This window comes from Erpetoichthys calabaricus, chromosome 10, assembly GCF_900747795.2.
Source record: "Erpetoichthys calabaricus chromosome 10, fErpCal1.3, whole genome shotgun sequence".
NCBI lineage: Eukaryota > Metazoa > Chordata > Cladistia > Polypteriformes > Polypteridae > Erpetoichthys > Erpetoichthys calabaricus.
The window spans coordinates 5,505,153-5,532,861 of record NC_041403.2 but is presented as its reverse complement, the minus strand read 5'-3'; the positions used below and the strand labels follow the sequence as shown (position 1 = coordinate 5,532,861).

Genomic DNA, 27,709 nt, shown 5'->3' with positions numbered 1-27,709 from the left:
AATTTAATGTCATGGCTTGCCAGTGCTTTAACTCTGCTATGTCAGCTCATTCTCATATCCAAGATTTTCTTCCCCTTTCTAAGGATATCATCCAAATGATTTGAAGGCTAAAATGGAGAAGTAATTCTCAGTCCTTCACTTTTTTCTCTTCACTTTCCTTCTAAGTATTTAAACCAAATAGTGCATGATAAACACACACAGGTGTAAATGGTAACAAGGTAAATGGAGAAATGCTGGTCTCTTTTGTCATTAGCATCTTATTGCTAATAAGAAGCAATTAAAAACCAAGAATACAGCTGTTTAAGACTAAAATAAATAAGATAACTAAAGTGAAGCAGAAGTGTTACTTGAGCAATAAGTGCTTCTTCTTAAGCAATTGGGTTGGAGCAAAAACCTGCAGCCACTGCGGCCCTCCAGGACCGTGATTGAGGACCCCTGCGATAGAGGAATATACTTGAACCCTGGCTCATAAAGTCTGTGCAGTTTTCATGTTCTCCCTTTGTCCTCACGGGTTCTCCTCCCACAACCCTAGACGTGCTTTAGGTTAGCAGTGACTCTCAGCCTTTCACATGATGTTGCCACAAATTTGCCCTGCAACAGACCTGCACCCCTGACCATGGCTGGTGTCCACCTTAGGTAAGCTCTGCCTGAACTGGAGTGAACGGTTTTTGGTAATTAAAGGATGGAATCACGGACACAAACTATTTTAAGAGAAGGGAGTCTTGACTTGATTTAATCTAGTCATATTAGATGGATTGTCACCTACTAGGCTGCAGTTGTGCCGAAGTGGCGTGCGGGTGGCGGTCCTGTCGGGGAGATGGCATTCCAAGGGACTTTCCTTGTAAGCATGCAGAAAGTAAGTCGACCCGACCAAATATTTTCCATTACAAATTCCGTTAAATGTTCAGATTCAGCAGATGTTGGCACGCGCCGTAGCTGATAATGAAACGGACTGCTGTATCCACGTCTGAACAGGCAAACTTCTGAGGTTTTACCAGTTTAGAGGTTTATTATCTCGAATTACTTTGGGTGCCGTAAAAAAACGCCCTTCTTAAAATGTCGACGTGTGTGTAAACAAGCACTGAGCTTCGAACGGGCGGAGACGGCGGTGAATTGATACCGGAGCTCTGCTTCCTAGTTGGAAAATCTCGCGTTTGGAGCGCTGCGTGTAGAAATCGGCGCCGCGGACTACGAGACCCGAGGACTCCGCCATGGCTTTTCTGCGGCTCCTGTCCGGATGCGTTTGGGAGAATCTGGACATGACCTCTCTGCTCGTGTTCGCCTTCATCTTTTTATTGTTATCCGATTATATCAAACACAGAGCACCGAAGAACTTTCCTCCAAGTCCGCTGGGGCTGCCATTTTTGGGAAATGTTTTCAGTCTCGACTCCAAACAGACCTACGTTTACATTGGAAAGGTGAGCAGCGCCTTCACTGTGAATAACTAAAGCAGGGGGGCTGATTAGCTTCGCACTCTGATTTAATGAAGGGTTGCGAGTCTTAAAACGCTTCTCCTGTTACAGATGGGAGCCAAGACTTGAAGAACCGGTGCACGGATTAGCGACTGTCTTTATTATTTCTGCATTCCTTTTAAAGTCAGCGGCGCGGCCATGGCTCCAGTACAGCAATGCATTCAAAATCGGGTTCAAACTGCCCAAAGTGTACGGATTATCAGCAGTCCCGGTGAAGGAGCGCTAGGCGACTTGAACGTTATCCAAAGTGGGGAGTCTGTATTATTATATTTACACGGTGGGGGGGATTCGGTGCGCCCCTTCGGTACCACAAACGGTTTTCTTTTGTGTATACACCGCGCACTTAATGCCGCCTATTGGGGCAAACCCGTAATCTACCTAAATGTCCCGTTTTCCCCCGCTTTTAATCAGGCTAAACTTCAAGGAGACCGGGACCCCGCCTGTCTATTCGATTTAATATATTGTGTTATGGACGCTATATAGCGCCCGACCCGACACAGACTCACATTGAGGCACGTGCAAAATAAAAGAAATACGTTTTATGTTCTTCATCTGTGGGCTACGCCTTCCTCGTACCCACTGACACAACACAGTCTCAAATAAGGCACACCACTAATCCACCGCACTCTCTCTTTGTTGGTGGTGGCACTGGCACTGGCGCTGGCGCTACCACTACCACTACCACTACCACTACCACTACCACTACCACTACCACTACCACTACTACTACTACTACTACTACTACTACTATCGACTCTGGCCCTTGGGTAGTGGCTGCAGACTCTTTTTGTAGCTCTTCCGGAAGTGCGCCCCGTGGTAATTGGCCTAATTAGGCTGCACTTCCGGGTGTGGCTGCATTCCAGCCCACAGAGGCTCCTCTGGGTGGTGACCACGGAGCCCAACAGGTCTGAGTCCTAAAGTCCCATATCTGTGGCCCCTATGTAACCCAGGAGGGCTGCCACCACACGTTCCGGGTGACGTAGAGTGCATCCCATGGCTGCTCCCCCGGATCCAGTGTTGATGGGGCGTCCCGGCCGGGCATGGGACCCGGCCACCCGTCACAATATGTATTTGCAAGTTTCCCGAAATAACATGTTCTTCGCTCAAATCTGCGTCTATCATACTCGTTGGAATTAGGGAAGAATGGAAATCTGGGCTGTTTACCCTTAACGACAAATAGCTGTACCTTAAATCGGCGGCGACTAGCACGGTCACTAAATAATTAGCGAAGCTCTTTATGGGGCCCAATGCAAGGCCCCATGAAATTACTGTTGTTGAACAGATCGGCAGCGGGCGCAGCAAGTTTCTGACAGCCAGATCCCGTTAATGTATTAAGCGACATAGGCGACTGCCTGTTATGAAAGTTAAGGGGGGCGCGCCAACTCCCGTTTGTTGAACTCTGATGATAATGAGTGGACGCCGTAACCCTCTGGGCGACGGTTATAAAAGTAAAAGTGCGCGCGCACTCTTTAGAGATAGCGGGGTGGGCGTGAGTAAATAAAATAAATATTTGCATTTATATAGCGCTTTTCTCACTACTCAAAGCGCTCAGCAATTGCAGGTTAAGGGCCTTGCTGAAGGGCCCAACAGAGCAGTGTCCCTTTTTGGCATTTATGGGATTCGATTCGGCAACCTTCCAATTGCCAGTGCAGATCTCTAGCCTCAGAGCCACCACTATGACTATGACCCCGATGACTGAGGCGCACCGCTATGCCAAAAAAGAAATAAAAATCACTTGAAAACCCACGTGAAAACGGCGTGTTGCACCCTTGTTTTATAAGTATTCGTCAATCAAGTTAATAATGTCTGGAGAAAAAAAAATCTGTTTTCTGACCAGGTCGGTTGTCCATGACACTTTCCTATTCAACCACAAGAGGTCAGAATTAATTCGCGCGTGAGAAGGCGTCGCACCGAGGAATTCAGAAATAGAAGGTAAAGTGCCGGGGTGCAAATTCAAAGAACCCTTTATGCATTAACGGCATTTTTTGGCATGATTGCACCTAAACTACATACCCAAAAATAAAGTGCTGTTACTTGTCTCTTGTAATAAAGGAGCTGCAAGTGGCTGAAGAATAGCGAATACAACACTTCAAGTTTTTAAAAGAAACCTTATATAGAAATAGAAAATTTGGTTTACACCCAATACCGACTAAATAAAACGCAAAATAAATTTGTTGCTTTAAGGGTTTCTCTACAAAAAAAAAAAACAAAAAAAAAAAACGATTTTACAGGACATCACGAATACATTTTATGAGGCACAACCTTGGAGTCAAGTGTCTTTGGTGCCCCAATCTGCCAGCTGTCAATGCAAAAAGTTTAGATGGCAGGTGCAAAGTTAGACTGTTTGGCACCAGGTACCCCCCACATTTGAATATATTGTGTCACTTTTGGAAACGTTTTTAGACTCCAGCACCTAAACAAGTATTGCATTTGTGGTTTATATATATTTTTTAGAAAAAAAAATACATTTAAACACTTTATATTAGATTCGATAATTTTGCTAATCCCATGAGGAAATATTATTCTGAAGCAACAAGTAAACAATTTGGAACTATATGCATATATTATGTACTCTCTAAACCTTTACTTTCAAAATTATATTTCATGCCAGTCCTTGAAACAAGTTCTGTGTACCACTTGGCACAGAGGACGCTGACATTTTGCACACTCCATTTGAATTTTTGTGCAGCAATTCATTCATCTTCTCCTGCCTTCTGTTGCAGTTGTCTTACAGAGGCTCCAGGCATTACTTATTTATTGATTGATTGATTTGTCTTGTCGTATAGTTGTCTTTTTCTTGGATTTCACATTTAGAATAAATTAAGTCCATACATACATTTTTCATGCCAGCTCTTTCCGTGCTGGGTTACTGCTGGTGGGCACAATGCCTTTGCTGGCTGACCCGGGCACAGAGCTAGTCATCCAGACACAAGACCCCCAAACCCATGCTTCCCTTCCATGGAGGAGTCAAAGGAAGCTGTCCCAGCTTGTGAACATATGAGACTATTCACAATATAATCCTCTCTCCATTTTTTTCCAGCGATGCCACCAAAAGGAGTGCCACAGCCTTGCAAGACTTCTTATCCCATTTCTAATTGTGCTTCCTTGAATCCCCCTGACCCCCTGACTGTTGTTTGAGTTTATTCACCTTCACACGTGCTTCAGAAGAGGCCATCCACCTGATGCTAAGCCTGTTAAAGCCCCAGCCAGCACTTGGATGGGTGACCATCTAGGAAAAGCCTGGGTTGCTGCTAGAAGAGGTGTTGATGAGTCCAGCTGGGGGCACTTACCCTGTGTTGTGAATGTGGATCCCCAATGCCCCAGTGCAGTGACAGGGACACTTTTTCTTCTTCTCTCAGCTGCTCCCGTTAGGGGTTGCCACAGCGAATCATCTTCTTCCATATCTTTCTGTCCTCTCCATCTTGCTCTGTCACACCCATCACCTGCATGTCCTCTCTCACCACATCCATAAGCCTTCTCTTAGGCCTTCCTCTTCTCCTTTTCCCTGGCAGCTCTATCTTTAGCATCCTTCTCCCAATATACCCAGCATCTTTCCTCTGCACATGTCCAAACCAATGCAATCTCATCTCTCTGACTTTGTCTCCCAACCGTCCAAATTGAGCTGACCCTCTAATGTCCATCCATCCATTTTCCAACCCTCTATATCCTAACTACAGGATCACGGGGGTCTGCTGGATCCAGTCCCAGCCAACAAAGGGTGCAAGGCTGGAAACAAACCCCAGGCAAGGCCATCCTCGTCACAGCATCTTTAACTCTGCCACCTCCAGCTCTGTCTCCTGTGCCACCGTCTCCAGCCCATATAACATAGCTGGTCTCACTACCGTCCTGTAGACCATCCCTTTCACTCTTGCTGATACCCGTCTGTCACAAATCACTCCTGACACTGTTCTCCACCCATTCCACCCTGCCTGCACTCTCTTCTTCACTTCTCTTCCACAATCCCCATTACTCTATACTGTTGATTCCAAGTATTTAAACTCATCCACCTTCGCCAACTCTACTCTTTGCATCTTCACCATTCCACGGACCTCCCTCTCACTCACACACATATATTCTGTCTTGTTCCTACTGACCTTCATTCCTCTCCTCTCATATCTCCACCTCTCCAGGATCTCCTCAACCTGCTCCCTACTCTCACTACAGATCACAATGTCATCAGCAAACATCGCAGTCCACGGGGACTCCTGTCTAATCTCGTCTGTTAACCTGTCCATCACCATTATAAATAAGAAAGGGCTCAGAGTCGATCCCTGATGTAATCCCACCTCCATCACTCCTACTGCAGACCTCACTACTGTCACCCTTCCCTCGTACATATCCTGTACAACTCTTACGTACTTCTCTGCCACTCCTGACTTCCTCATACAATACCACAGCTCCTCTCGAGGCATCCTATCGTGATATAAAAATGGCGCCATCCTCTGGATGAGATGTAAAACTGAGGTCCTGACTGTATGTGGTCACTAAAGATCCCTGGGCATCCTTGGTACAGGTGCTGGTCATAAAATTAGAATATCATGACAAAGTTGATTTATTTCAGTAATTCCATTCAAAAAGTGAAACTTGTATATTAGATTCATTCATTACACACAGACTGATGTATTTCAAATGTTTATTTCTTTTAATGTTGATGTTTATAACTGACAACTAATGAAAGTCCCAAATTCAGTATCTCGGAAAATTAGAATATCAATTAAGACCAATGCAAGAAAAGGATTTTTAGAAATGTTGACCAACTGAAAGGTATGAACATGAAAAGTATGAGCATGTACAGCACTCAATATTTAGTTGGGGCTCCTTTGGCCTGGATTACTGCAGCAATGCGGCGTGGCATGGAGTCGATCAGTCTGTGGCACTGCTCAGGTGTTATGAGAGCCCATGTTGCTCTGATAGTGGCCTTCAGCTCTTCTGAATTGTTGGGTCTGGCGTATTGCATCTTCTTCTTCACAATACCCCATAGATTTTCTATGGAGTAAAGTCAGGCAAGTTTGCTGGCCAATCAAGAACAGGGATACCATGGTCCTTAAACCAGGTACTGGTAGCTTTGGCACTGTGTGCAGGTGCCAGGTCCTGTTGGAAAATGAAATCTGCATCTCCATAAAGTTCGTCAGCAGCAGGAAGCATGAAGTGCTCTAAAACTTCCTGGTAGACGGCTGCGTTGACCTTGGACCTCAGAAAACACAATGGACCAACACCAGCAGATGACATGGCACCCCAAACCATCACTGACTGTGGAAACTTTACACTGGACCTCACGCAATGTGGATTCTGTGCCTCTCCTCTCTTCCTCCAGACTCTGGGACCTTGATTTCCAAAGGAAATGCAAAATTTACTTTCATCAGAGAACATAACTTTGGACCACTCAGCAGCAGTCCAAAGGCGAGACCCTTCTGACGCTGTCTCTTGTTCAAGAGTGGCTTGACACAAGGAGTTCGACAGCTGAAACCCATGTCTTGCATACGTCAGTGCCTGGTGGTCCTTGAAGCACTGACTCCAGCTGCAGTCCACTCTTTGTGAATCTCCCCCACATTTTTCAATGGGTTTTGTTTCACAATCCTCTCCATGGTGCGGTTATCCCTATTGCTTGTCCACTTTTTTCTATCACATCTTGTCCTTCCCTTCGCCTCTCTATTAATGTGCTTGGACACAGAGCTCTGTGAACAGCCAGCCTCTTTAGCAATGACCTTTTGTGTCTCGCCCTCCTTGTGCAAGGTGTCAATGGTCGTCTTTTGGACAACTGTCAAGTCAGCAGTCTTCCTCATGATTGTGTAGCCTACAGAACTCGACTGAGACACCATTTAAAGGCTTTTGAGTTCATTAGCTGATTAGAGTGTGGCACCAGGTGTCTTCAATATTGAACCTTTTCACAATATTCTAATTTTCCGAGATACTGAATTTGGGACTTTCATTAGTTGTCAGTTATAATCATCAACATTAACAGAAATAAACATTTGAAATACATCAGTCTGTGTGTAATGAATAAATCTAATATACAAGTTTCACTTTTTGAATGGAATTACTGAAATAAATCAACTTTGTCATGATATTCTAATTTTATGACCAGCACCTGTATAATGAGCAGGGTGTACCCCGACTCCCAGCATGGCCTAGTCATTCTGGCCCCCTAATCGCCTCCTGTCTCTAATTGTCTCTTTCTCTCCCTCCCCCCCCCCCCCCCCCCCCCCTTCACTGTTTAACAGCTCATGTGTGGTGAACACACTGGCACAAAAATGTCTGCCTTCACATCTTTGAGGTGGGTGCTGCCATCAGTGGTGGTTGAAGTGGCTTCCCACTCACTTTGTAAAGCACTTTGAGTAATGCAAATTATTATAATTATTTTGTAATCATGCTTGTTTCTCCCTTTCCAGGGTGGTGGTGGGGAGTGTGTGGGGGAAACAATAGTAGAAACAGAATAAAAAATGCGGCCTGGCGCCGCCTATTCTCTTTTCAGAGGGGTGGAAGGGGGGGGGGGGGGGGGGGGGGTACGAATTATACCATGAACAAGCCACTAGCTTAAACTAATTTTTAAATTTCTTTAATGCTTGCCATACAGCGACATGTGAAGCATAATATAGTGCCATTCAATCAAGCAGGGTGGGTGGTCCTCAAGTGAAAGTTCGAGAAGCTTTGCCGGTGTATTCTAAGTTGAAACTGAAACGAAACAAACAGGGAAAACAAGCAGCAGACGTGTGGTAATTGAACCCCTGATGCCCGGACTGTAAATCTGCACACCATGATGCCTCAAAGTCATACGAAGCAAAACTTTGAGTCTTTCATCAAACATGTCATCTATCCATCCATTATCCAACCCGCTGAATCCAAACACAGGGTCACAGGGGTCTGCTGGAGCCAATCCCAGCCAACACAGGGCATAAGGCAGGAACCAATCCCAGGCAGGGTGCCAACCCACCGCAGAACACACACAAACACACCCACACACCAAGCACACACTAGGGCCAATTTTGAATCGCCAATCCACCTAACCTTCATGTCTTTGGACTGTGGGAGGAAACTGGAGCGCCCGGAGGAAACCCACGCAGACACGGGGAGAACATGCAAACTCCACGCAGGGAGGACCCGGGAAGCGAACCCGGGTCCCCAGATCACCCAACTGCGAGGCAGCAGCGCCATTTTATATATATATAAAATCCAATGCTTGTCTGTCTGTCTGTCTGTCCACTTTTCACGAGAGAACTACTTTACGGATTTAGATCAGGTTTTTTTCTATAATTTGCTTGAACATTCCGTTGATCTCGTGACTTTCTCATCACGCTAAGTATCAGAGTTTGCTTGTGGTACCAATTTATTAGCACGAATCCAAGAGAGACTCAATGGGCTGCTGGGAAGTGGGGCGCGGAGCCCTCTATCACTCACGTGTCGGCACTGACTTATTAAAGTATATCCAAGAGACAGGCTGAGGGGAGGGGGAGGCGGGACCTCAGGAGTGGGGAGCTGGGCGGGGCTCAGTGCCAGCCTCCATTCGAGTCGCTCTACATACAGTATTGCCCACGTGTTGCAGTGCACCTTGCCACCGCTTAGCTAGCGATACCCTTTTGTTCAGCAGACATTATAATCTAGAGATTGTTAAAGAGTAACATTTGACATTTGAGATCAGAGCTACGTGTGTTTTAAAGGGTAGCTGATGATTGGCTGCGATATCACGGCCATGTGCTCTTCTCACCACGCGGGGGACGCTCTCCTGTCAGAGCTGAACACGATCAGATACAGTGGCAACATTTGACATAGGAGCGTACCTACACTGAAAAATTATAACATCCATTCAACTTCAAATAATTAAGGTAATGATTCACACTTAATATTTTCAGTCTGAACCAATATAATTCTTCTTATCTTATTGAACCCACAATTTTTAATTTGAGGCAAATCATTTAGAGTGAATGGGTGCAATTCATTTGTTTTATACTGAAGTAAATCTATTTTTTAAGTTGTTACAATTTAAAATGTTTTATTGGTCATAACTTGTTTTTATGCTATTAGAAATATAATGAACATAACACATTCCAATGCTGTACGTTTTACATTCATTTAAAAATCTAGTGCAAATACACAAGCATTTTGCACTGTAAATCTTAAATATACAACAAAAAGTTATTAAATGTTTCTACAGCTTTCTTGAAGGTACTGTATGTTTTATTACGAGTTCTTATATTTTAAAATTAACAGTTGAGAAACAGGGTTACTTACCAGAAATTCTCCATTATAAAAGTCTGCTGCTGAAAATGACCAGACCTGTATAGCCACGTCCACTCCACTCGGGAAAGTCTTCTTCTTTTTTGGCAGCTGGAAAGCCAGCATGCTGGAAAGTTCAGACAGAAAGTCAGTCTGTCAGTGAAGCTGCTCTTCTGTCTGGAGATGATCCTGTTCAGTGGATGCAGTGGATTCTCCATGATTGACAGGAGTCTGCTCAGCGCCCGTCTCTCTCCCACAGATGTCAAACTGTCCAGCTCTATGCCAACAATAGAGCCTGCCTTCCTCACAAGTTTGTCCAGGCGTGAGGCGTCCTTCTTCTTAATGCTGCCTCCCCAGCACACCACCACGTAGAAGAGGGCGCTCGCCACAACTGTCTGATAGAACATCTGCAGCATCTTATTGCAGATGTTGAAGGACGCCAGCCTTCTAAGGAAGTATAGTCGGCTCTGTCCTCTCTTACACAGAGCATCAGTATTGGCAGTCCAGTCCAGTTTATCATCCAGCTGCACTCCCAGGTATTTATAGGTCTGTACCATCTGCACACAGTCACCTCTGATGATCACGGGGTCTATGAGGGGTCTGGGCCTCCTAAAATCCACCACCAGCTCCTTGATTTTGCTGGTGTTCAGGTGTAGGTGGTTTGAGTCGCACCATTTAACAAAGTCCTTGATTAGGTTCCTATACTCCTCCTCCTGCCCACTCCTGATGCAGCCCACGATAGCAGTGTCGTCAGCGAACTTTTGCATGTGGCAGGACTCCGAGTTGTATTGGAAGTCCGATGTATATAGGCTGAACAGGACCAGAGAAAGTACAGTCCTCTGTGGCACTCCTGTGTTGCTGACCACAATGTCAGACCTGCAGTTCCCGAGACGCACATACTGAGGTCTGTCTGTAAGATAGTCCACGATCCATGACACCAGGTATGAATGTACTCCCATCTCTGTCAGCTTGTCCCTAAGGAGCAGAGGTTGGATGGTGTTGAAGGCGTTAGAGAAGTCCAGAAACATAATTCTTACTGCACCACTGCCTCTGTCCAAGTGGGAGAGGGATCGGTGTAGCATGCAGATGATGGCATCCTCCGCTCCCACCTTCTCCTGGTATGCAAACTGCAAAGGGTCGAGGGCGTGTTGAACCTGTGGCCTCAGGTGGTGAAGCAGCAGCCTCTCCATGGTCTTCATCACATGTGACGTCAGAGCAACAGGCTGGAAGTCATTCACCTCACTAGGACGTGATGCCTTTGGGAATGGGGTGATGCAAGATGTTTTCCAAAACCTCGGGACTCTCCCCTGTTCCAGGCTCAGGTTGAAGATGTGCTGTAGAGGACCCCCCAGCTCCGATGCACAGGCCTTCAGCAGTCGTGGCGATACTCCATCTGGACCCACTGCTTTGCTGGCACGAAGTGTCCTCAGCTCTCTGCTCACCTGCGCTGTTGTAATTGTGGGTGGGGATGTCTCTCCTATGCTGGTATCAGCAGAAGGATGTGTGGAGGGTGCAGTACTCCGAGGTGAGAGTGAGAGTGGGTTAGGGTGGTCAAACCTGTTAAAGAAGTTGTTCATTTGGTTTGCTCTCTTCACGTCTCTCTCGATGGTGGCACCCCACTTCGAGCTGTAGCCAGTGATGACCTTCATCCCATCCCACATTTCGTTCATGCTGTTATTCTGCAACTTCTGCTTCAGCTTTCTCCTGTACTGCTCCTTCGCCACCCTGAACTGGACTCTAAGTTCCTTCTGCATGCCCTTGAGCTCATGCTGATCACCGCCTTTAAAAGCCCTTTTCTTCTGGTTCAAAAGGCCCTTGATGTCACTTGTAATCCATGGCTTGTTAGCATAGCAGCGTACAGTTCTTACTGGAACTACAATGTCCATACAGAAGTTAATGTAGTCAGTAGTGCAGTCAACAACCTCCTCAATGTTCTCACTATGGGATATCCTGCAGGGATCACAGTCTGTAGTTCCAAAGCATTCTCTCAGAGCCTTCTCTGCCTCATTTAGGTCAATTTTTCTGCTTTTGTGAATAAATCCTCCTTATGCCTCCTATCTCTTTTCAATCCAGGGGTTTACAGTAATTCCCCCTCCATGTGGAGCATTTTAATTACATTTTGAGGCTTTGCTTATGTATTTTTGGACTTTTCAAGGCAAAGTCCATTTGGTCTGGAGTAAGTCAAAGCCGGCCAGCTAGGTAACCACTTGGGCTGTGGAGGATTGAGCCTTTTCTTGGCTTCATTTCCTGCCTGCTTTTTGGCGATATTTTGGAGGCTTCACACCACTTGGGCTATATTGCGTGCTGCATGCACAACAGTAAGAAGCGTATAGGTTAGATCTGAATCCACAATGGCAGTTTCTGAAAGTTGAAAGTACCCCTTATGAGAAGGACCTGGGAGCCATAATGAACTGGTCACTAGCGAAAGTGAACAGAAGCAATCAAGATAGCTAATAGAAGATTAGATTATATAGCACCCTGATGTGTGGATTGAGTCAAGGGAGTCTATGCTTAAGTTTTAAAATGCTCTTGTGAGGCCGCACCTGCGATACTGTGTGTAGGTTTGGTTTCCATGTTACAGAACAGACAAAGGAGAGCAACTAGGCTGATTCTAGGACTGAGACGTATGAGTTATGAGGAAATACTCAAGGAGCTGAATCTTTTCCATTTAAGCAAAAGGAGATTAAGGGGTGACATTCCTGAGGTGTTTGAAATTATGAAGGGAAATAGTCCAGTGGCTACCGTCTGTTACTTTAAATTGAGCTCAACAAGAAGACAGAGCTCAGTTGAAAACTCGTTAAGGGTAAATTTTGCTGAAATGTTAGAAAATGTTTCTTCACACAAAGAACCAAAGAGACAAGGTGAATGAGATACACATTCTAAAATGATCAAAAGGTGTGAGGCCTGCAAAACATCCAAAAAGTAGGAGAAGACCCTTACTAGCCTGACCAGATAAAACTCAATCCCAAGAAATCTCTTGCTGTGCCAAATATGGATTTGGTGCCAGAAGTGCTAAAATAAAGAAAATATTCAAAATGTCCTACAAGGGAAGGGATTACCTTCAAGCCCCGGCTTGTGTAAGAAACAGCAACACAAAATCTTTACAGAAAAATATTTTATTGACCAAACTGAAAAAAAAAATAACAAAATGCTAAAAACTATAAGAAGACAAAAGAATTTTCCTAAACAGCAGTCCACAGTGACCAAGTCCCCAGTGCTAATATCCAATAATCAAAATTCAAAGACAGCCAAATATTTCCAGCAAACCAGGTAAATTGAAATAAGGGCAGCACTGACAATACAAAAGTCTTGTCCACCAAAACACATTCAAGTCAACACAAGGAACTCGCTTTCCCAGCATGCCTTTATAGGCTGGAGGTGTTTCCTTAACAGTGAGGTAATGGTGGCCCCGCCTCCTGGGTGGGACAAAACATAAGGAACAACAAAAAAGGAGATTATGTACATAGCAATTAATTAATAGACAAGCAAAATACAATTGACTTAGAACAAATAATTGGACAAATAACAAACAAAAATCAAAAATGAACACAAATGATAGTTATTAATAAATTAAAAATGAACTGACAAAAACAGAAATGTAAAACAACAAAATGGGATTAAACGTGACAAATGGATTAAGAGCACTGTGGTAAACCTTCAAATTTTTATTGTTACTTTAGGCAATCTCTGTGAAGAGGATGAAGAGATTGTTGGGTGAAAGGGCCTGTTCTCTTTACTGCTGTTCTAACGTCCTTCACTCTTAATGTCTGTCAGCTTGCAGAGCAATACGGTGATGTCTTTAGCCTGAGACTGGGAGGAGAGACAACCGTGTTTGTCAGTGGCTACAAGACTGTTAAGGATCTCCTGGTCACTCAGACGGATGCTCTGACCAGCCGACCTGCGGCCCCTCTGTTTGAACGGATCAACAAGTGTCAAGGTACTCGGCCGCTTCTCTGTCCCGTTAATCATGTCTGAATTCAAAGTGCTGTACGCACCCAGATTCAATGGTTGTACTCCTTTTTTATGTGTGACTTACCCCATGCAGTTTGTAGAATTTGGCAAGAATTTTTTTTATCTCATGTTCTCATGCAGAATAAAGATAGACAGAAGAGAGCACAAGTTCCACCCCTCATCGTGTGCCTTTCTACCGGGGCACAACTGAGAGCATCCTCACGAGCTGAATCCCTGTATGGTATGGAGGCTGCACTGCCTCCTGTAGGAAGTCCCTGCAACACATAGTGGATGCGGCCAGTAAGATCATTAGTGCCCCACTGCCCTCCCTTAAGGACATTTTCCACACCCGCCTCACCCATAGAGCCATTAGCATTGCTGGGGACTCTTCCCACCCCTTACATTCCCTCTTCAGCTTCCCACCCTCAGGGAAAAGGTACCGGAGCATCCGGGCCCACTTCACAAGACTGTCAAACAGCTTCATCCACCAAACGGTCAGGATGTTGAACTCTGTCCACTATCTTCCCCCCTTGCCCCCTGCCCCTGGACCGTAACAAGAGTCTACCAAGTACCCTACTTCAGCTGGTATTATATGAAAACTCAATATTACATCTACTGCTAACTGTCTGTCTTTTTGTACATCTCATAAGCTACTCTAGAATGCACCTTCTCACTTTTTACTGTAAGTGGCTTTTGCACTACTGATTATTAAACATTGTACTTAGGTTACTTTACAAGTTCTAATTTTATTTATCTTATATGTTATACTTTTTTTTATATTTTATTTTATATTTTACTAGTTGATTACCCAGTGGCTTCGCTCACTGAGTGCCACGGAAAAAAATAAAATGTAGTCTATAAGTTATTAAACAGCAAAACATTAACATTTAAGAAGTAAAGATACATTGAGCACTACTGGAGGTAAACTACATTTTAAAGGCGTCTATAACACAACTGGTAAGTAGTACTAACAGCAGCTAAAATGTATTTGGATCATCTCACTGTAGTAGATCCCTTTTAAAAGGCGCTACACGACCTCTGTGGTGTAGAAATTGCATTTTCTATGTGATCGTCCAAATTTTTGCCTGACAACCTTGCACTACATGAATGTGATTTACTTGTTAAAATAATTTATCACAAAAGCAACCTTGAATGTTGTGGGGTTTTAGTGACCCGAACTTACCTTAAGGGACAGTAAGTAGTCGTGCAGGGCAATTTACAAACAGAGTCCTGCTTCGATGGCGTCGATTATACTTATTCGCAAAGATTTCCACTCTCCCAGGAGCCGAAGGGGGACTTGAAGTCTCACAAACAGTGCGAGAAGAGAGGACGCTGTCCGAAACTGCGAAGCTCTCGACCCGGCGGAGCAGCGCGACATTCCACGACTCCCAGCGTCCACTTTGTTCTAACGACCCCTCGCCGCTGAAGGCGGTCTCATCTTCACATTATTTACAGCTCGGCACAGTTAAAAAGTAGAAAGACACAAAGCTCTTTTCCTCATCTCTTCTACTATCAAGTACTGCCAACTAAAAAAAGTTACAATGTGGCAGTTTCCGCTACAGTCACGTTAACAAATAAATAAAACTTCTCTGTCAGAACACGCCTGGCTAGTTCCTGTATTATAATATGTTCTGTGGTCATACGTAATTTCCATTTCAAACACGAAAAGAATTTTATATACAGTGCATTCGGAAAGTATTCCCAGCGCTTCATCACTTTTTCCACATTTTGTTATGTTACAGCCTTATTCCAAAATTGATTAAATTCATTTTTTTCCTCAGAATTCTACACACAACACCCCATAATGACAACGTGAAAAAAGTTTACTTGAGATTTTTGCAAATTTATTAAAAATAAAAAAATTGAGAAATCCCATGTACATAAGTATTCACAGCCTTTGCCGTGAAGCTCCAAATTGAGCTCCGGTGCATCCTGTTTCCCCTGATCATCCTTGAGATGTTTCTGCAGCTTCATTGGAGTCCACCTGCGGTAAATTCAGTTGACTGGACATGATTTGGAAAGGCACACACCTGTCTATAGAAGGTCCCACAGTTGACAGTTCATGTCAGAGCACAAACCAAGCATGAAGTCAAAGGAATTGTCTGTAGACCTCCGAGACAGGATTGTCTCGAGGCACAAATCTGGGGAAGGTTACAGAAAAATTTCTGCTGTTTGAAGGTCCCAATGAGCACAGTGGCCTCCATCATACGTAAGTGGAAAAAGTTCAAAACCATCAGGACTCTTCCTAGAGCTGGCTGGCCATCTAAATTGAGTGATCAGGGGAGAAGGGCCTTAGTCAGGGAGGTGACCAAGAACCCGATGGTCACTCTGCTCCAGAGGTCCTCTGTGGAGAGAGGAGAACCTTCCAGAAGGACAACCATCTCTGCAGCAATCCACCAATCAGACCTGTATGGTAGAGTGGCCAGACGGAAGCCACTCCTTAGTAAAAGGCACATGGCAGCCCGCCTGGAGTTTGCCAAAAGCCACCTGAAGGACTCTCAGACCATGAGAAAGAAAATTCTCTGGTCTGATGAGACAAAGATTGAACTCTTTTGTGTGAATGCCAGGCGTCACGTTTGCAGAAAACCTGGCACCATCTCTACAGTGAAGCATGGTGGTGGCAGCATCATGCTGTAAGGATGTTTTTCAGCGGCAGGAAATGGGAGACTAGTCAGGATAAAGGGAAAGATGACTGCAGCAATGTACAGAGACATCCTGGATGAAAACCTGCTCCAGAGAGCTCTTGACCTCAGACTGGGGAGACGGTTCATCTTTCAGCAGGACAATGACCCTAAGCACACAGCCAAGATATCAAAGGAGTGGCTTCAGGACAACTCTGTGAATGTCCTTGAGTGGCCCAGCCAGAGCCCAGACTTGAATCCGATTGAACATCTCTGGAGAGATCTTAAAATGGCTGTGCACCGACGCTTCCCATCCAACCTGATGGAGCTTGAGAGGTGCTGCAAAGAGGAATGGGCGAAACTGGCCAAGGATAGGTGTGCCAAGCTTGTGGCATCATATTCAACAAGACTTGAGGCTGGAATTGCTGCCAAAGGGGCATTGAGAAAGTATTGAGCAAAGGCTGTGAATACTTATGGACATGGGATTTCTCAGTTTGTTTATTTTTAATAAATTTGCAAAAACCTCAAGTAAACTTTTTTTCACGTTGTCATTATGGGGTGTTGTGTGCAGAATTCTGAGGAAAAAAATGAATTTAATCCATTTTGGAATAAGGCTGTAACGTAACAAAATGTGGAAAAAGTGATGTGCTGTGAATACTTTCCGGGTGCACTGTATATAGATTGTACTACGAAGATGAGAGAGAAAAAGTATTTCGATTCTTCTGTATGTTCTGTACTGACAGACTGAGAAGATCGTTCCTCCCCCAAACTATGCGACTCTTCAATTCCACCCGGGAGGGTAAACGTTAACATTATTCAAAGTTATTGTCTGTTTTTACCTGCATTTTTATTACTCTTTAATTTAATATTGTTTTTTTTGTATCAGTATGCTGCTGCTGGAGTATGGGAATTTCCCCTTGGGATTAATAAAGTATCTATCTATCTATCTATCTATCTATCTATCTATCTATCTATCTATCTATCTATCTATCTATCTATCTATCTATCTATCTATCTATCTATCTAGTGAATTGACAATAAAAGCCTATTTGATTTTGATTTGATTTTGATTTTGACTCTCAGCCTTGTTTCTAGACTTTGGTTTTGCAGTAGCATTTGGGATTTATAACAGATCGGTATTGTCTTTCTGGTAATGACCTTGGCACAAACTTTTGACGAGATCTGTTTCTCTCAATCCTTAACGTAAAATGAGAAAACAACTGCATGACTTGACATGTGGGTTAGGTGACACGAGTGACATGAGATTTTTTTGTTTCATGGACATTTTTGGCACCGATCACTTGCTCACCTACCAGCGACCAGAACAGTCTGGTTTTACGCCTAAGAAGCCTGCAGTCGACCACATCCTGGCACTGAGGGTTCTCATGGAGCGCAAACGTGAATATCAGCAGAGTTTCTTTGCAGCCTTTGTCGATTTTCATACAGCATTCGACTCTGTGGGACATCCTGAGTGTTCACGGGATCCCGTCGAGGTTGCTGGATATCATGGCCGGCCTGTACACTGGTACTGTGAGTGCTGTACAGAGTGGAGGCAGACCCTCTGTGTTTTTCCCAGTTGATTCTGGGGTTCGTCAGCGGTGTGTTCTGCTCCTACTCTGTGCAGTGCTTGTACAGACTGGGTGTTGGGAAAGGTCGTGGGGTCCAGCAGCTGTGGGGCATCTGTTGGTGAAGAAAGATTCACGGATTTTGACTTTGACCTTGCTGACGATGCTGTGGTCTTCGCAGAGTCATTGGAGGCTCTGATCAGGGCTCTCGAGAGACTGAGTGAGGGGTCTGAGTGTCTGGGCTTGCGAGTGTCCTGATAAAAACCAACAGCCAGGCCTTTAATCACCTCTCAGGCACGGCCATCAGCAGTGTGTCTATTTGCGGAGAGAGTGTTGACCTTGTTGAGAGGTTTACTGACCTCGGCAGTGACATTCATATCTCTGGTGACTCTTCCTATGAAGTCCGTAGACGGATTGGAAGGGCATGGGGGATCATAAGGTCTCTGGAAAGGGGTGTGTAGCATTCTCGATATCTATGCAAAAGGACGAAGGTCCAAGTCTTTAGAGTCCTGGTGCTTCCTGTCTTGCTATATGGTTGTGAGACATGGACGCTAACCAGTGACCTGAGACGAAGACTGGGCTCCTTCAGTACTGTGTCTGTCCAGAAAATCCTTGGGTACCATTGGTTTGACTTTGTGTCGAATGAGTGGTTGCTCATGAAGTCCCGAATGAGGCACATTACCTGCACTGTGAGGGGGCGTCAGTTACAGCACTACAGCCATGTGGCGCGTTTCCCCGAGGGTGATCCAGCTCGTAAGATCCTCATTGTTGGGGACCCAAGTGGCTGGACCAGGCCAAGGGGTCACCCACATAATACCTGGTTGCAGCAGATAGAGGGTCATTTCCGGAAGGTGGGACTGGACCGCGTGTCTGCCTGGGGGGATGCCAACCGGGATCCCGAGTTGTTTGGTCGTGTAGTGGGTGTGGCAACGTACTGTACCAGTGCATGCTCCCCAACTTGACTTGACTTGATGTTTTTGAAAGTGTTTGCTGTTGTCCAGCATTTGTAAACCTAAATGTCTGTTCTATTAGAAACTTTGTTATCTCCATTCTGCATGAAAATATGATATTCATATCTTTTCTAGACCATCCCTACAAAGTACATGGCACTTACTAACATGTGTGCCCCTCATTTTGTCTCCCAGGAGTTACCGTCAATAATGGTTACCCATGGAGGCAGCAGAGAAGATTCACCTTAAGTACTCTGAGAAACTTTGGGGTCGGAAAAAAAAGTTTAGAAAGCATCGTGAGTGAAGAGATCTGTTTTTTCCACAAAACCTTTAAGGAGGAGGGTGGTAAGTAGCTGGACTGGCTAACACTTTGTACTTTTGACATTTTGGGTTCCTGGCTGATTGAGATGAGTAATATGAATGCATATGTGGACAGTAAAATGGAGACTGATGGTTAAACAAGTGCCCATCCCATTGATAAGGCTGTCGGAGCTGCTCAAAAGTAGTCAACCCCACTGAATGAAGATACTGCAGCACCAAATTGAAAACAAGGGTCCCTTAATGAGCCATGGGGGCATCCACTTGGTGTTCCACTGTGGTGCCCTTACTACACCCTGCAATCCCATCCACTTACTGTAAACAAGCTGCTCTAATATTAGGGTTAAGGTGCTCCAGCACTGTGACTCACTGAGGTCAGTCTTTCAAACTGAACTTGGTGGTTATTATTATTATTATTATTATTATTATTATTATTATTTACATAGTCATCGACTTACAACCTATGCATCTTATGACCATTCGACTTGCAACCACTACCGTGTCTCACGGGCAAACCACAGTTTTCACAATGCCAGCTCCATATGCCGTGACTCATTCATCTCAATCTCAGTTTATTACTTGGAGAGGATTTGAATACGTTCAACTACATTTGCCTTACAAGTACAGGAAAAAAGGCAATTGATCATGATACAAAAATGAAAGCAGTATCAGGGAGGACAGAAAGCAAATGCAATTGCATATAACCTTAAGATAGCCCATTGTAACCACGCTTGTGCTGTACTGCTGCACCCTGGATTTGAATCCAGTTGTAGTGTCATGGATTTTATATATATTGTCCCAATAACGACCATGAGACATTGCGAAGGGTTGGGGCAGCCACCCATTTAATAGTTCCCGGCTGCAAAACTGATTCAAAAATAGAGACATGTTTATTCAACAGAGTCCAAAACAGAACTGCCTCTCCTGAGAAAAGATGGCGGTTTTAAAGGCCAGCAAAGGAAGTGATGTCATCAACACCGGAACCGGAATGACGTCATTGGCTGCCCCAGAGCCGGGCGGGATTTCCCTAGAATGGTCTGCAAAAGATCGAGAGGGAAAATTAGTGCACTTTGCCACCCCCTGGTCTGGCGTGGAATCCCATGTATTTAAGCCCTTTAGTTGTCTCCTAAACACACGTGTGTGACAATATATATATAATATATAAATATATATATATATAATTTTTTTGCCCACACAAACAAAAATTAACTTAATTTGACAAGGACAGTTAACATCAAAGCATATTTTTGTCCTGATTTGTATCACCCTAAAGATCTGTACAGCACGGTGGCGCAGCGGTAGCGCTGCTGCCTCGCAGTTAGGAGACCTGGGTTCACTTCCCGGGTCCTCCCTCCATGGAGTTTGCATGTTCTCCCCGTGTCTGCGTGGGTTTCCTCCCACAGTCCAAAGACATGCAGGTTAGGTGCATTGGCAATCCTAAATTGTGCTTTGGTTTGTGTGTGTGTGTGCACACCCTGCGGTGGACTGGCACCCTGTCTGGGGTTTGATTCCTGCCTTGCACCCAGTGTTGGCTAGGATTGGCTCCAGCAGACCCCCGTGACCCTGTAGTTAGGATATAGCAGGTTGGATAATGGATGGATGGGTAAACATCTGTACAAACAAGCGGAAGCCCAGGAAATGGCAAGATTGCTTCGGCTGTATCGATTACTTTATAACCTGCGAACAGATGGGCACCCGGGACAAGGAATGCCCAAATTGGTTTACAACATGGGAAAGGAAGGAATTCGGACATACTTAAAAGTTCCAAGACTGTTTGTGAAGCCATTTATCATACGGATGGCCAGCTAATCAAATGTGAGTAACAGCACATGTTCCGGTATCCCACGTTGGATTTTACAATAAATTTGCCTTGTCTGAGAGAGACATCAGAAGAAGAAAGAGAGACGACAAAAAGGCAACGTTAGGTTTAGGTTAGGTTAGGTTAGGTTTCTTTATTTAGTCATGTTTACACAGGAAAACATGAAATTTGCCTTCTCAGTTGCATCTAATAACAGGTAACAGACAGAATGAAATAAAACAGACAAATAGAAATAAGAAAGGTTAAGGTAAGGCAGTTAGATAAAACATATTTATACCAAAAAAAAAAAAAGGTAACAGGATATATATCAAAACCTTAAACATTATCTCCGATATTTCTTATTGAAAAGTTGTATGGCACTAGGAAGAAAGGAGTTTCTGGAGCGATTTGTGTGGGTTTTCAAAGCAACTATCCTTCCTGATTTACTGAAGTTTAGTTCTACATGTAATGGATGTCTGTCATCAGTTGAGATGATTTCCAGTTTCTTTAGCAGAAGAGACAAAGACACGGGTGAACAGTTCATCTTAACGTCGGAGGACGTAACTCATGCATTTCACCAATTACTGAATCAAACCGCCACACGGAGACATTCATCTTTGACATCTCTATAACTTTTTCATAAGCTTTTCCTAAAGATTATACACAGGTGCTGGTCATAAAATTAGAATATCATGACAAAGTTGATTTATTTCAGTAATTTCATTCAAAAAGTGAAACTTGTATATTAAATTAATTCATTACACACAGACTGATGTATTTCAAATGTTTATTTCTTTTAATGTTGATGATTATAACTGACAACTAATGAAAGTCCCAAATTCAGTATCTCGGAAAATTAGAATATTGTGAAAAGGTTCAATATTGAAGACACCTGGTGCCACACTCTAATCAGCTAATTAACTCAAAAGCCTTTAAATGGTCTCTCAGTCGAGTTCTGTAGGCTACACAATCATGGGGAAGACTGCTGACTTGACAGTTGTCCAAAAGACGACCATTGACACCTTAAACAAGGAGGGCAAGACACGAAAGGTCATTGCTAAAGAGGCTGGCTGTTCACAGAGCTCTGTGTCCAAGCACATTAATAGAGAGGCGAAGGGAAGGACAAGATGTGGTAGAAAAAAGTGGACAAGCAATAGGGATAACCGCACCCTGGAGAGGATTGTGAAACAAAACCCATTCAAAAATGTGGGGGAGATTCACAAAGAGTGGACTGCAGCTGAAGTCAGTGCTTCAAGAACCACCACACACGGACGTATGCAAGACATGGGTTTCAGCTGTCACATTCCTTGTGCCAAGCCACTCTTGAACGAGAGACAGCGTCAGAAGAGTCTCGCCTTTGGACTGCTGCTGAGTGGTCCAAAGTTATGTTCTCTGATGAAAGTAAATTTTGCATTTCCTTTGGAAATCAAGGTCCCAGAGTCTGGAGGAAGAGAGGAGAGGCACAGAATCCACATTGCGTGAGGTCCAGTGTAAAGTTTCCACAGTCAGTGATGGTTTGGAGTGCCATGTCATCTGCTGGTGTTGGTCCATTGTGTTTTCTGAGGTCCAAGGTCAACGCAGCTGTCTACCAGGAAGTTTTAGAGCACTTCATGCTTCCTGCTGCTGACGAACTTTATGGAGATGCAGATTTCATTTTCCAACAGGACCTGGCACCTGCACACAGTGCCAAAGCTACCAGTACCTGGTTTAAGGACCCTGGTATCCCTGTTCTTGATTGGCCAGCAAACTCGCCTGACCTTAACCCCATAGAAAATCTATGGGGTATTGTGAAGAGGAAGATGCAATACGCCAGACCCAACAATTCAGAAGAGCTGAAGGACACTATCAGACCAACATGGACTCTCATAACACCTGAGCAGTGCCACAGACTGATCGATTCCATGCCATGCCGCATTGCTGCAGTAATCCAGGCCAAAGGAGCAACCAACTAAATATTGAGTGCTGTACATGCTCATACTTTTCATGTTCATACCTTTCAGTTGGCCAACATTTCTAAAAATCCTTTTTTGCATTGGTCTTAATTGATATTCTAATTTTCCGAGATACTGAATTTGGGACTTTCATTAGTTGTCAGTTATAATCATCAACATTAAAAGAAATAAACATTTGAAATACATCAGTCTGTGTGTAATGAATGAATCTAATATACAAGTTTCACTTTTTGAAAGGAATTACTGAAATAAATCAACTTTGTCATGATATTCTAATTTTATGACCAGCACCTGTACATCCAGACTTTTCTATCTACATGTTGTTTTATACTTTCCTCTGCTGATATTATTGTTCTTTAATAGATATCAAGTTGCTGTTACCTTTCTTTACTTTGTCTTTATATCTAGAATGATTGAAGTAATAAGGTAAACATTTAGAGCACCTGGAGTAGTAAGGAAGTGCCATTTTATATGAACTGCTATGTTTTATCAGCTGAGGACAAAGAGCTCTGTCCTGGACACTTTTTAATACTTGGACATGGATTTTTACATGCAGAGACTCATCTATTCAAGTAGTCAACTTCTAGCGCTGAGAACAAAGGCCAGCGCCTGTGTGGTTCCCTATTTACCTGATGAGGTAAGAAGGTCGTATCGTGGCAGCAGAGCCGGCGCTAAGCTAAAAGCTATGCGGCTAGCGAGGAAATGGCGATACAAGCCTTCGTTGCCTTCTGTGATCATGGGAAATGTGAACTCACTACCAAATAAGATCTGGCTACACTGCTGAAAAATGTCAGGACCTACAGAGAATGCAGTTGTGTTTTTGTGAAACGTGGATAACAATTAACATCCCAGAGGCTAACGTGGAACTACCCGGGTTTAGCACAGTTAGAGCGGACAGAGAGGCAAATACCTGCGGGAAACGGAAAGGAGGAGGACTCACTCTCTACAGTATGTGACTACAAGATGGTGCGACTCTGGACGTCAAAATCTCCACTTGCTGCAGGGACATCGAACTTTTGACTGTAAGTCTGCATCCCTATTACTTGACCAGAGAGTTTGGACATGCCATTGTTGTTATTGTTTACATCCCTCCTCGTGTGACATCATCCACTCCACTGTTGCTAAACTACAAACACAGAACCCCGAGGCACTTGTGCTAATCTCTGGAGACTTTAACCATGGGACGCTGGAGAAAACATTACCTGCCTTCTCCTAGTATGTGGATTGTAACACCCGGGGAAATAGGACTGTTGACCTACTTTATGCAAATGTTAAAGATGCATACAGTGCAACCCCGCTGCCTGCATTTGGGAGAGCAGATCATAACCTGGTTCTGCTTCAGCCTCACTACAAACCAAGAGTGAGGGACCTACCTACAACCACATGCTCATTCAGGCAGTGGTCCCCTGAGGCAGAGCAGGCTCTGAGAAACTGGAACTACAGACTGGGATATCCTACAGGAGTCACATAGTGAGAACATTGAGGAGGTTGTTGACTGCACTACTGACTACATCAACTTCTGTATGGACATTGTAGTTCCAGTAAGATCAGTACACTGCTATGCTAACAACAAGCCATGGATTACAAGTGACATCAAGGGCCTTTTGAACCAGAAGAAAAGGGCTTTTAAAGGCGGTGATCAGCATGAGCTCAAGGGAAGTCCAGCTCAGGGCGGCGAAGGAGCAGTACAGGAGAAAGCTGGAGCAAAAGTTGCAGAATAACAGCATGAAGGAAGTGTGGGATGGGATGAAGATCATCACTGGCTGCAGCTTGAAGCGGGGTGCCGCCATTGAGAGAGACAGGGAGAGAGTAAACCTGATGAACAACTTCTTTAACAGGTTTGACCACCCTAACCCACTCTCACCTCGGAGTACTGCACCCTCCACCCATCCTTCTGCTGATGCCAGCATAGGAGAGAGTTTCTCCCCACCCACAATTACAGCAGCCCAGGTAAGTGGAGAGCTGAGGAGACTTCGTGCCAGCAAAGCAGCGGGTCCAGATGGAGTATCGCCATGACTGCTGAAGTCCTGTGCATTGGAGCTGGGGAGTCCTCAACAGCACATCTTCAGCCTGAGCCTAGAACAGGGGAGAGTCCCGAGGATTTGGAAAACATCTTGCATCACCACAGTCCCAAAGGTATCACGTCCTGGTGAGCTGAATGACTTCCGGCCTGTCGCCCTGATGTCACATGTGATGAAGACCATGGAGTGGCTGCTGCTTCACCACCTGAGGCCACAGGTCCGCCACGCCCTCGACCCTCTGCAGTTCTCATACCAGGAGAAGGTGGGAGCGGAGGATGCCATCATCTACATGCTACACTGATCCCTCTTCCACTTGGACAGAGGCAGTGGTGCTGTAAGAATTATGTTTCTGGACTTCTCTAGCGCCTTCAACACCATCCAACCTCTGCTGCTCAGGGACAAGCTGACAGAGATGGGAGTAGACTCATACCTGGTGGCATGGATCGTGGACTGTCTTACAGACAGACCTCAGTATGTGCGTCTCGGGAACTGCAGGTCTGACATTGTGGTCAGCAGCACAGGAGCGCCACAGAGGACTGTACTTTCTCTGGTCCTGTTCAGCCTATATACATCAGACTTCCAATACAACTCGGAGTCCTGCCACGTGCAAAAGTTTGCTGACGACACTGCTATCGTGGGCTGCATCAGGAGTGGGCAGGAGGAGGAGTATAGGAACCTAATCAAGGACTTTGTTAAATGGTGCGACTCAAACCACCTACAACTGAACACCAGCAAAACCAAAGAGCTGGTGGTGGATTTTAGGAGGACCAGACCCCTCATGGACCCCGTGATCATCAGAGGTGACTGTGTGCAGAGGGTGCAGACCTATAAATACCTGGAAGTGCAGCTGGATGATAAACTGGACTGGACTGCCAATACTGATGCTCTGTGCAAGAGAGGACAGAGCTGACTATACTTCCTTAGAAGGCAGGCGTCCTTCAACATCTCCAATAAGATGCTGCAGATGTTCTATCAGACAGTTGTGGCGAGCGCCATCTTCTACGCGGTGGTGTGCTTGGGTGGCAGCATAAAGAAGAGAGATGCCTCACGCCTAGACAAACTAGTGAGGAAGGCAGGCTCTATTGTTGGCATGGAGCTGGACAGTTTGACATCTGTGACAGAGCGACGGGCGCTGAGCAGACTCCTGTCAATCATGGAGAATCCACTGCATCCACTGAACAGGATCATCTCCAGACAGAGGAGCAGCTTCAGAGACAGACTGCTGTCACCGTCCTGCTCCACTGACAGACTGAGGAGATCGTTCCTCCATCACACTATGCGACTCTTCAATTCCACCTGGGGGGGTAAACGTTAACATTATACAAAGTTATTGTCTGTTATACCTGTCTCGCACTCTCCACCTTGCATTTTTTAACTTGCACTGCATTTTTATCACTCTTTATTTAATATTGTTTTTTGTATCAGTATGCTGCTGCTGGAGTATGTGAATTTCCCCTTGTGATTAATAAAGTATCTATCTATCTATCTATCTATCTATCTATCTATCTATCTATCTATCTATCTATCTATCTATCTATCTATCTATCTATCTATCTATCTATCTATCTATCTATCTATCTATTTTTGGTCAGCTTTCTTCAGAACAGGCCACATGCCTGTCTCAAAATGGCTGCTGAGCTGTGCTCTTCATTGTGTTGTCCTTTTCAGTTCATGGTGTGTGAGACGCTCCTTCATCAGATATTTGTAAGAGAGAGAGAGAACTAGAGAAGGGTAAAGCAAGCAAATGGTGTCTATGTCCACACCCTACAGACAATAGGGCTTAAAGGCTTCTGATACAGGCCAATTCCAAACAGTCATACTTCAGACCAATGGAGCACAGAATACCTTCACACCTGCCCCCAAAACCATTTGCTCAGCTGAAGCTTGCCAGCTCGGTCATCTAGATTTCCGGTAGGGGTTGATTGAGAGAGTCCAGCAGAGAATCTCTTGCCAAACTGGTTTTAGTCACTTCCTCCAACCCTGTCGTAAAATTGACTATCCTGACTTAGCCCCCGGGGGAGAGATGAATGCTTCTGACTTATGAAATACTAATATTACATTTGCTTTGCCTAAATTACCAATTAAGACATACAAAATATTTATCAACTTGTATGCAAAATTTCACACCACAACACCTGGCAACAGCCTAGCAACTGCACAACAATAATGGCGGCAATTGTGCAAAAACAACATGGCATCACAGGACATAAAAATTTCAAACAGAAATGTTCACGAAAACATATCAGAAGAAAAAAAAATAATTGAAACCACCCAATTCCTTGATCTCAGAAACTCTTTGAAATGACAGTTTAATGACTCCTGTCTAATCTCATCTGTCAGCCTGTCCATCACCATTGCAAATAAGAAAGGGTTCAGAGCCGATCCCTGATGTAATCCCACCTCCGTCACTCCTACCGCAGACCTCACCACTGTCACACTTCCCTCATACATATCCTGTACAACTCTTACGTACTTCTCTGTCACTCCCAACTTCCTCATACAATACCACAGCTCCTCTCGAGGCACACTGTCATTTGCTTTCTCCAGGTCCACAAAGACACAATGCAAGTCCTTCTAGCCTTCTCTAAACTTCTCCATCAACATTCTCAGAGCAAACATTGCATCTGTGGTGCTCTTTCTTGGCATGAAACCATCCTGCTGCTGCTCACTAATCATCACCTCGTTTCTTAGCCTGAAGAGGTCTATTCATTTTTTACATTTAAGATGTCTCACTTAAAGGTTTTCTAATGTTGCATCTGTCCTGGTGTCCATATAAACACAGGGAACTCCAGTTTCTGTATTACATCTTGCCTGAAGAAGGGGCCTGAGTTGCCTCGAAAGCTTGCATAT

General features: G+C 44.5%; 1 protein-coding gene across 1 annotated transcript in view; it reads left to right on the top strand.

The window, feature by feature from the left end:
• The first annotated feature begins 977 nt into the window (after positions 1–977).
• The window catches only part of LOC114658741 (cytochrome P450 2J4-like), a 62,846-nt gene continuing 36,114 nt past the window's right edge, over positions 978–27,709 (top strand). Inside the window, exons 1-3 of the mRNA XM_028810788.2 lie at positions 978–1,418; positions 13,458–13,620; positions 18,966–19,115. Coding sequence (XP_028666621.1) covers positions 1,212–1,418; positions 13,458–13,620; positions 18,966–19,115 — 520 coding nt within the window. The 5' untranslated portion in view covers positions 978–1,211. The remainder of the gene's footprint in view (positions 1,419–13,457; positions 13,621–18,965; positions 19,116–27,709) is intronic.